This window comes from Dunckerocampus dactyliophorus, chromosome 2 (genome assembly GCF_027744805.1).
Source record: "Dunckerocampus dactyliophorus isolate RoL2022-P2 chromosome 2, RoL_Ddac_1.1, whole genome shotgun sequence".
Classification (NCBI taxonomy): Eukaryota; Metazoa; Chordata; class Actinopteri; order Syngnathiformes; family Syngnathidae; genus Dunckerocampus; species Dunckerocampus dactyliophorus.
The window spans coordinates 37,802,812-37,812,959 of record NC_072820.1 but is presented as its reverse complement, the minus strand read 5'-3'; the positions used below and the strand labels follow the sequence as shown (position 1 = coordinate 37,812,959).

At 41.7% G+C, this 10,148-nt stretch overlaps 1 protein-coding gene across 4 annotated transcripts; it reads right to left on the bottom strand.

The window, feature by feature from the left end:
* Window positions 1-44: 44 nt before the first annotated feature.
* Window positions 45-10,017, bottom strand: mki67 (marker of proliferation Ki-67). Of its 4 annotated transcripts, XM_054767057.1 has the most exons (16): window positions 9,954-10,017; window positions 9,802-9,846; window positions 9,432-9,534; window positions 7,919-8,000; window positions 7,642-7,757; window positions 6,432-7,039; window positions 6,129-6,331; window positions 5,344-6,055; window positions 5,012-5,136; window positions 4,769-4,946; window positions 4,554-4,694; window positions 3,437-4,470; window positions 3,172-3,217; window positions 3,026-3,091; window positions 1,904-2,434; window positions 45-1,692 (listed from the first exon to the last, which is right to left on the bottom strand). In XM_054767057.1, exons 3-16 carry the CDS (start codon window positions 9,518-9,520, stop codon window positions 473-475), a joined length of 5,151 nt encoding a protein of 1,716 aa, XP_054623032.1. In that variant the 5' UTR covers window positions 9,521-9,534; window positions 9,802-9,846; window positions 9,954-10,017; the 3' UTR covers window positions 45-472. The 4 variants fall into 4 exon arrangements, with proteins under 4 accessions (XP_054623032.1, XP_054623031.1, XP_054623033.1 ...); XM_054767056.1 differs by lacking the exon at window positions 9,954-10,017 and having other exon boundaries at window positions 9,802-9,947; XM_054767058.1 differs by lacking the exons at window positions 9,432-9,534; window positions 9,954-10,017 and having other exon boundaries at window positions 9,802-9,947.
* Window positions 10,018-10,148: the final 131 nt, after the last annotated feature.

Sequence of the window (10,148 nt, the reverse complement as noted above, 5' to 3'; positions counted from 1 at the left end):
AACAAATTCCCACAAAACATGAACACGTTTATTTTAATATGAGGATAACCAGGAACAATATAAAAAATAAAAACATTGCTTCCTAGAAATGATAAAAATATATTTTAAAGGTATTTTTCATACAAAATTCTCATAATGCAGCAATTAAAGAGGGGAAAGGCTTTCCAAAATGTCAATTTGTAATTACCCATCAAATGTAAGAAAATTATAGAATACAAATTCAAGAAACACTCACAAATGCTTCCAATTGTACAGAAATGTAATTTCTTTCCTCACCATAAAAAAAGAATGAAAATGCATAATTAATAAAATACAAAACACAAAATAACTGGATAAGAATCCCTGCTGTAAAAATGAACAAGCAGTGCTTATGTTTTTTTTTTTATATCAATAATTAAAAAAAAAAAAGGCATAATCTAAAAAGACTAGTAAATACAAAAAACATCTCATGATCATTGACTATATACAAAGTTCATTTCTTTGCTGGTCTTCCTCTTCTGGTTTTTGGCAGAGTCTCTTCAGCTTTGTTGGTGGACTCTGCTTCGTTTGCAGCCTTTGCCCCTCGCCTGGTTCTCTTGGCAGGCTGAGGTTCAGCTTCATCAGCAAGCCTAGACTTCCTGCCTCGTACCGCCTTCACAGGTGTGGCTTTTGGAATCTCGTGGACTTCTACCTCCATTTTCCACCTCACTGATCTCTGGGATGTTTTTGCATGTTCCGCAATGACATCATTTGAATAGTCTGTGGCATTTGACTCTGATGAGGCTTTGGCTGCTGCCAGTCTTCCCCGTTTGACTGGTTCAACTGATGCTGGAGCCAACTTTGGAACTGTGACGAGTGCTTCTACTTTTTTGGCCTCCTTACCGGTGACAGCAGCCCCACGTCGTGCTCTCTTGGCTGGAACAACTTGTGAAATGTCATCTTTCAAATTGGTTTTCACTCCTCTTCCCCTTTGCGGCTTCTGCGCAGGCATTTCCTCTGGCACTTCTGAGGTGCCAACATCTTCAACTTGTTTTGCTCTTCTGCTCCGTTTAGGTTTTTCTGTTGGCATCTCAATTGGACCATCTTGGTTCTCTATGGATTCATCAGAAGTGACGTTTGCTGCTTCTTGCTTTGTTTTCCTAACGCCGACATGTCTAGTTCTAGCAACCGCAGGATCTTGCGGACTTATGTTCTCTAATTCAGAAACAAGTGGTTCCCCGCCTTTTCTGCTACTCCTTGATTTTTTAACTGGATCCTGGGGCTTTGCTTCTTGCTTGGCTTTTCTGTCCCGACTCGGCTTCACCAGAGATTCCTCTGCAGGCTCCTTGACCTCTTCTTGGCCAGTGGTAGATGCAGTTACATTATTCACACTATCAGCTGAAGTCACAGGCTCCATATTTTCAACTATTTTCGGTTGAGCAACAGAAGAGTCTTCTTTGGCCTTTGTGCTTCTGGTAGTTTGCCGGCCTGCAGGTGGTACAGTTACTTCAGTCCTCTTGCCTCTTCTTGGTCTGACTGGAGCAGAGACAACGGCTTCTTCACAAGCTGCCTCTTGCTTATCCTCCGCTGCTCTGGATTTCTCTACTAATTTGCCTTTTCTCCCACGAACAGACTTCTGTACAATCGTGACATCTTTCTCCGCTGCCACATCCACTTCAGACGGCATATTTTGATCGTGTTTACTTGACGTCAGCTCAAGCTTGTCACCATCGCCTAAAATTGCGAGAAAGCAAATATCTGTGTACAGTACATTAAAAAGTCTGTGTAGGCTCTCAGTCGTACAGGAGTTGTCCAACAAGGGAAAGGCTTCTTGAGACGTCATCTGTACTTCTGTCACAGAAGTACAAATGACGTTTCAAGAAGCCTTTCCCTCGTAGTACATTAAAAAGCATGTTTCTGCATATGAAAGAGAAATGTCTAATACCTTCTTGGGCAACATCATCATGTTTGGACTGCAGAGATAGTTGTTTGGGTTTTCGGCCTCGCTTAGGCTTCATAGCCTCTTTTTCCAAGGGCGCATCACCTCCACTCTCTCTGCTCTCAGGCTCCGGCAAAGATTCGGCAGCAGCTTCTTCGACAGTTTCAATTTGTTTAGAAACCTTTATGGCACCTCTTCCTCGTTTAGGCTTAGGGGCAACTCTTGCTTCTTCCCGTGCAGGCTCAACAACATCCCTGGTAGGTTCAGTAGGCTCAGCTTTCCGACCTCGTCTTCCTCTGACAGGAACAGGATCTTGAGAAGGTTCTACCATCTCCTGTTTATCATTATCTGCTTTGGATTCCACCGTTTTGGCCCTTCTACCTCGAATAGGTTTCTTGGAAGTGGCGGAGTGCATAGTAGCAGTTTCTCTCACTACTGGTGCCTCTTCTTTGACCACAGCTTGACAAATAACTTCTTTAGCATCTGACGGCTCGCAAGAATCGCTGGGCACCTCCACCAAAACTTTAGTTGTCTCGCCTAAAAAAAAAAAAAAAAAAAAAAAAGATAAAGGGGAAAATAAATGGTGGTTGGAGCAGCTGTTTAATAATCCAGTTTCACACATTTGTAACCATTTATTCCATCTTGGGATGTCAATTTTGTGGCATTTAGCTAGTTAGAGCTTTGAGTTCATACAACATATTTGTGTAATTTACTGGACTACAGTGAACAGTTTTCTGGAAAAATATGAGTTAAAACTCGACAAAAAAAAAAAAAAAAAAAAAAAAAGCTTGCCACACGAGAAGTTGGCAAATCTCGTTAGCACCAAGCGAGGGATTGCTGTAATTTGAAGATGTGAAGCACTATATATTTACTGCACTGAAAAGCAATCCCCCCCCTTCCCCTTCCCCCATTTTATAACCAACAATGTTAACCAGCAATTTCTTAAAAGATACAAGCACAAAATTCAAGCAGTTCTCATCCTGACTCAAGCAATAACTTGTAATATTAAAACAGTAACTTCTCTGTATTCCTACAGTTAATGTTAAAACATTGCCTATACAGTTAAAATATTGCTTTGACTTTGGAGGTTCCAATGTATTATTATGTAGTGTAATCACCGAACAATACCTTTTGAGATGTCAATTTCTGATGACCCACTGTCACTCTGTGGTTGTTCGGCAGCAAAACTGCGTTCTAATGGAGCACAAGTAAAAAGTTACCGCAAAATGCAGTCCATCTCTTAAAATGTTTACAATTTTCCACAAGCAACATACCTTTTGCCATGTCCAAGCCACTGCTAACAGTTGTTTGATCTCCAAGCTGTAAGAAATTAAATGAATTTAGAGATCAGCACACGTGCGCGCACACACACACACACGCAAAAAGCATGCAGGTGACATATGGACAATAATAAATATGTCGTAAAATTACGTAACTGTATACATTTACTAGTATGCTGTAGAAATGTAATGCAATGTAACAAGCCTTGTTACAACTACCGGTAGTCATTTCAAGAAAGTAATGTAATGTTATCACTACCATGGCTGTTTCCGGCTGCTTTATGGGGTCTGGTAATGGCTCCTCCATAAGATCTTGAAGTCCCTCAAAGTCCTCCACAGGTGCATTACCCCTCAGTTTGGGTGACTTCATGAGTCTCTTGATACCAAAGTTCTCCTCTACTGGTTGACTTCGCTCTTTGGGAGTTTTCATGAGTCTCTCAATACCGAGCATGTCTTCAACTGGAGCACTTCTCTGCTTGGGTGTTTTCGTCATTCTCTTGACATCTGAGAAACAGTCCACTGGGATGATGTCAACCTTTTGAGTTTCTGTGTTGGCTTCCGCGGGTTGTGATTTTTTAACTGGTGTCTCCAGCAGATCAGCAAGACCACTAAAAGAAACATCAGCCACTTCAGACTTCTGACGGGGAGTTTTCTGAAGTTTCCCTCTCAGATCCTCGATGGGCTCAGTCTTTTGTCTGGGGATCCTCATGATCCTCTTCACTCCGGTGAGGCATTGTTGCTGCTCATGTTTCTGTTTAGGTGTTTTCAGAAGTTTTCCTCTCAGGTCCTCCACAGGTTCATGCTTAAGTTTAGGGGTCTTCATGATCCTCTTCACTCCGGTGAGGCACTCTTGCTGCTCATGTTTCTGTTTAGGTGTTTTCAGAAGTTTTCCTCTCAGGTCCTCCACAGGTTCATGCTTAAGTTTAGGAGTCTTCATGATTCTCTTCACTCCAGTGAGGCACTCTTGCTGCTCAGGTTTCTGTTTGGGCGTTTTCAGAAGTCTTCCTCTGAGGTCCTCCACAGGCTCAGCATTCTGTCTTGGGGTCTTCATGATCCTCTTCACTCCAGTTAGACTCTCTGGCAGTTGGGGCTTCTGTTTAGGAGTTGCTACAGAGCTGGTCTCCATTTTTGTGCACTGCTGTTCACTAGGATTGTAAATAGTCTTCAGAGTAGAGGTGTCACAAATGAAGCTGGATTCTTCGTCATCATTAAGGAGGCGTTTCACTGCCTCTTTGTTGTATCTGCCTGCTTTCACAGTCGATGCAGCAGTGAGTGGCGATACCATCATTTCACCTAGAAATTAATTCACACATGATCATTTAAATTCACTAACGGTGTTTTAGGTTGAGCACAAATGCAACAAAACAACACTTTACCTGGCTCCTCAGGGGTGTTCAACAAGGAAGGCTCTAGCACAGCAGGCTCCACAACTCCCACTGGTGTCTTATTGGCAACACTCTTGTCTTGTTGAGACATCTTTCTTTCATTCACAGGTGTTTTAAACATTTCAGAAACGCCTAAAGACAATATGAAAGTGTAAAGAATGACAGTTCAACAAAACACAGCAGGAATGCAAAAGAAAGGTAATTACCAGTCAAATCTTCATCCATTTTCAGGTCTTTCTTTGAGATTGCTGCACTGAAGATCACTTTTGGTGCAGCAGCAGCAGGGAGGATGATTTTCTGCTTGACAGCTCGGCCCACAATGATGGTAACGGGTGAATTTGCATGTCCAGTGCTCACATGGCCCAGAGGCTTTCTCACAGGGGTCTGAAAGGTGGAAAACATGGTTAGTGTACATCATTGCAAGAAGGGTAACTGTTAAAACGGCTTACCTGTAGTTTGGATACATTCATGACCTTCCGAGCTTTTGAAGTACCTTTCACTACATTTTTAGCTGGTGCAACCGCTGGGACCTTAGGCTGCCCAAACTTGACAGTGTCCGCCCAAGCACTCATGACTGAAAGAACAAAAAAAGGAGCATTATAATTACACCTTACTTAAATGCCATTACACCAATATGTTATCACAAAATAAAAAATTTTAATCCAGTTAATACACTAGATTAAGCAGAACATTGTGTGGCGTTGCTTCTAAAAGGTTCGATAGCTTAAAATCTCAGTGGTCTACATGACATTCTTATATTTAAAAAGGGGTTGACAGATACCTTTCATTGATGCCCGTGAAATGCCACTTCGTCTGAGCATAACTTTGGCAGCACTCCTTGCCAAACTGGGAGTCTTGCGGGACGTGCTCTTCAAGCTCTTCCTTCTCAGCGGGATTTTGGGTGTAACCGTGGGCGACAGCGTTGTGATGCAGTCTTCTGCGATTGGCGAAGGGGTTTTGATACGTGACACAGAAAAGCGCCCTTGCACGGAAGATACTTGCATTTGGGAGCCCAAGGGGGTTTTGGCTTTAGGTGTTTCGATGACATTTTCCTGAGGGGTAGGCCTGAGGGATGTTCTCTTCTTGGTGGTTGGAGTTTCCAGTTTGTTAATGGAGGAAGATGCTCTCCTCGGTTTACGGGATTTCAGTGACATGTTTCCTGAATCTTTTGGGGAAGAGGATTTAGATTTAGGTGATTTCTCTGAAGGTGGCGAGGCCTTTGCAGAGGGTGTGATGGCTTTTGGTGACTTCTTTCCAGGAGATGCCCCCTTGGGAGAGACTGGTATAGATTTTGGCACCTTGGGAGAAGGCTTCTTTGATTTGGGGGACTTCTTTCCTGATGAGTGCCCCTTTGGAGAGACTGAGGTAGATTTTGGTGATTTCTGATTAGGAGAAGGTGTGCTCAGTTTTGGAGTCTTCTTTCCTGGAGATGGGGACTTTCCTTTTGGGGATTTCTTACCAGAAGCTTTAGGTGATCCAATCACATCAGCCACCTACACAAAACAAAATCAGTTTAAGTTAAATTTCACTCTGCACCTTAAGACATGTTAACAGCCAGTGTCTTACATTTTCAAGGCCAATGACTGATGCCCGTCTAAGCAGTGACTGTTTGGGTTTGGACAGACAAAGGCTTCTCCTTGGGGTGTCTCCTTTGCGTAATGGCGAATCAGGGGGTAATTTTTTGTCAAAAAATTCAGGAACTAGGTAACCGCCGAAAGAAACACGCTTCTTCTTCATGACAAGGTCTGCACTTCCACATGGTTTCGGCTCTGCTTTCAAAAAGACAAAACATACAAAAACAAGAGAATAAGGAACATTTTTTGGGGGGAGAGGGGGAGAAATACATAGTTTAAATTGTACAATGTTTACCATTTCCGGTGACTCCTGCCAAGTCCGTGTTGGGACTCTGCATTACTTCCTCCTGGTCCTTGGCTGGTGTGGCCTCCTTGCTCCTCCGTCTCATAGGCGACCTCAGTGTTGGAGTACAAATTTGCTCGATAACCTCACTGGCAGAATACCTCCGAGGAGTTGTACGCTGCCTTGTCTGTGGCGAGGCTACTTCAGATTTTACATTTTCTGGAGTGGCTGCTGTGTCAGATGCAAGAATCTGGGAGGAATTCCTCCTCTTCTTGTAAGATTTTGGGGTGACAGCCTCTGCTGCATCTCCAGCACCAACCTTGCCTGTTTTTGGTGTGTCTTTTGTGGAAACATGTTCCTTGGTTTTGCTTGTTGGCATCTGGATGTTGTTGCCAGAAGACTTCTGAGGGGTCTTGACGTCCAAAGATTTTCTGATCATTTGATAGAGATCACTAAAAGGGGACACTGTCTTGCTTGGTTCCGTGTCATCAGCCTCCATGTTGTCCTCCAGCGATCGCTGGATGTTGTGATTGGTTCCATCTTGCAGATGAGGTTTGGGAGTTTCAGTTTTGCCTTCTTTGGCCAATTTCTTTGGTGTTGGCCCTGGGGGGTACTCAAACCTTAAATGAAATTAATATAGACCAGACAGTTATCTGAATTGAAAGGGCCATAAACGTGGAGAAGTGTGCTAGGAAAGATGTTTCTTTTTGAAGATGTGGAAATGCCATTAGTTAATAATTATAAAAAAAAAAACCCACATAATTTACTGTATAGGTAGTTGGTGCAAGCAATTGCACCACTCTGCAGGATATAAAAAAAAAGTCAAATTAATTTTGGTTTTAAAAGTAGAATGTTTTGAAATTAGCATATTACTCTATAAAAAAGGTCCATCTATCCTAGACAAAGGTTTATACTGCCAGTCATGTTGCAATTGACAAGGTAGGCCACGAGTGGGAAAACTACGGCCTGGGAACCACATCCGGCCCGCTAAGCGTTTGAATCTGGCTTGCCAGTTGCTTCCAAAGTATTTAATTTAAAGTTTTAACATACAAGCTGGCTACATGACTTGCAATCTAAGACAACCTTTTGGTGTTTTTCTTAAAAAAGTTTGCCCACCCCCGATATAGGGTATACAGTACTGCACTTAAATGTATATTGTTATATTTAATAACATGAGGAGGAGAAGCGGTATAGAAAATGGATGGATGGATTAATAACATACCTGAAAGAACGGTCAACAATGGTTATAACATCTCCATGCTTCAAGCGCTCAGACTGTTGTAAAGCCTCTCCGTTGACACGGGTCGGGTTCACCGAGCTCAGATTTGTTAAAATAACCTGAAGAAAGACAAAACGAGCACATTAAACTGTAAAAACAGGTCACGGTTCTGGCTCAATGATAGAGCCATGATATCAACATACAAATTCATAATGGCTGCTTAATATCAATCCCTACATGTACACATACATTTAAAACTGTACATGCTGGCATGCATTACCTCTTTATTTTCATTCAAGTCAATGCGGCAGTGCTCTTTAGAGACGTGAGCAATCTGAATACGAATATCACAGTCAGGCTTCCTGCAAAGAGATAGACAAATTGTTAGATAACATCACTCAACTATACGGTGGCCGATGGGTGCAAACGTACAGCAGCGTCCGAACAGAAATGATCCAGGGAAAAAACGGGAAGATGCTACAAAAGAAAAATGCTGCAAATACCACCCCCCATCCCTAAAAACAACTGCATGAGAGAAATGCGACAAGCCAGGGCACCTGAGGGATGTCTCATTGTAACATATTTACTACATAAATCGGTTGCTCCAGAACAGGGGTCGAGAACCTTTTTGGCTAAGAGAGCCATGAAAGCCACATATTTTAAAGTGTAAATATTTAACACAACTAAAAGCGTGCAATATGAACAATTTTAGAATATATTAAGTCTCTGACATTGTTATCCTGAAGCTAACCAATAATAAATTAATTCTGCACAATTACCTAGCTGACTATTTGATTAAAGAAGGGAAGCTTACTTCTTGATTTCTCAATGACCCGGGTACTGCATTATCCAATAATAATAATAATAATAATAATAATAATAATAATAACAACAACAATAATAGACTTTTGGTGTCTGACCCAGAAAATATCGCAATGACAGCTGCCCTTGTCTCTGGACACCTGCACTGTGGTAGAAAACGGATAGATGGATTAATATGAAAATGCATAGGAAAGTTTTATATTTTTAAATTTATTTTTAACGCTGTGATTTATGCAAAGTTTTACTTTAAAATGTCAGCAAAAAACCCCAAAAAACTACATTTTGTCGTGTTAAAGAGATGTCTGAGAGCCAGATTTCTGGCTCCTGAGCCATAGGTTCCCTACCCCTTCTCTAGAATATTGTCAAATATTTCCACCAAGTAGCCACATGTTGACCACACAGTCAGGAGATCGGGTTTGAACCTCCACTTGGGCATCTCTGAATGGAGTTTGCATGTTCTCCTCGTGCGTGTGTGGGTTTTCTCCACGTACTCCCACATTCCAAAAACATGCATGTTAGGTTAATTGGAGACTCTAAATTGTCCATAGGTATAAATGTGAGTGTGAATGGTTGTTTGTCTATATGTGCCCTGCCATTGGCAAGCGACCAGTCGAGGGGACCCCACACCTCGCCCAAAGTCAGCTTGAATAGGCTCCTGCATATCCCCATGACCCTAGTGAGGATAAGCAGCATAGAAAATGGATGGATGGATTTCCACCAAGTGTCAAAAAAAAAAAGAACTCTACATGAAGTCATGTTAAGGAGGCGCACAAACCAAAAGGGTACGTATTGCCCTGACACTAGATGCAAAGCTGCATTACCATTAACCTTTCTTTCTCAACTCTTTGTTATAAAAAGAAGCCACACAGACACACTTGCTGTTGCATGCAAATGTATAAGCAATGCTTGAAATGTTACAACAACTGAATTCAATTATTATCCATGCATTTTATTTATTTTTTTTAACTCACCTTCCAAATAAGCACGACGTACTGAGAGGAAATTCCGTTCCATCTCCTCCACTCCGTTTAATCACGACTATTTTCCCATGCAGTGGCATTGTGGCAACGTTACCTTTAACGATGGCAAGCACATGGGTCAACATTGCACAGAGCGTTAGCTAGCTGCCAATATAATTTGCAATGCACACTTGTTATGGTGAAATTGTATTTCTGTAAATTAAAACCCTTACATTTCGCCTCATTGTGGCGTACAATTGCTTTTACTGTAAATTTATATTGCGATATGCTCGGAGAAACATTAATATGGCGTCGAATTAAATAAATTACATGCACGTTAAAACAAGACTACACGACAATGATAGTTAATCTGTAGACTTACCTGGATTTCAGCGACACGTCACACCATCCATACACCCCAAAGGCGCTGTAGCACGAATAAACGTTTAATAAAATGTTAATACCATGTCAGGTAAAATAAAGTTACTAAATAGCCTTTCTACCGACAGACTACGCGTGGCTAACGTTAACTACCTTACTCAACAGCAGCGTATCTTCTCTTTCAGAGCGAGGTTTGAGTATCCCTCCGCCGGGGTGTACAAACCCAACAATAAAAATTAATCAGACACATCAACTTTAGCTTCAGGATGATTTTCATCAGGTTAGTCTTAAAATAAAATTATAAATATATTTTTAGGTGGTACAAAAAAAATGTACTCGTACTTAGGT

Bases quoted from the DNA above. Each gene is read 5' to 3' on its own strand.
- mki67 (XM_054767057.1), bottom strand. From the start codon at position 9,520: ATGCCACTGCATGGGAAAATAGTCGTGATTAAACGGAGTGGAGGAGAT. The intron at 7,040-7,641 runs GTATGTTATTAA...ATTTCATTTAAG, and splicing joins ATTGTTGACCGTTCTTTCAG to GTTTGAGTACCCCCCAGGGC. The intron at 1,693-1,903 runs GTATTAGACATT...TCGCAATTTTAG, and splicing joins TGATGATGTTGCCCAAGAAG to GCGATGGTGACAAGCTTGAG.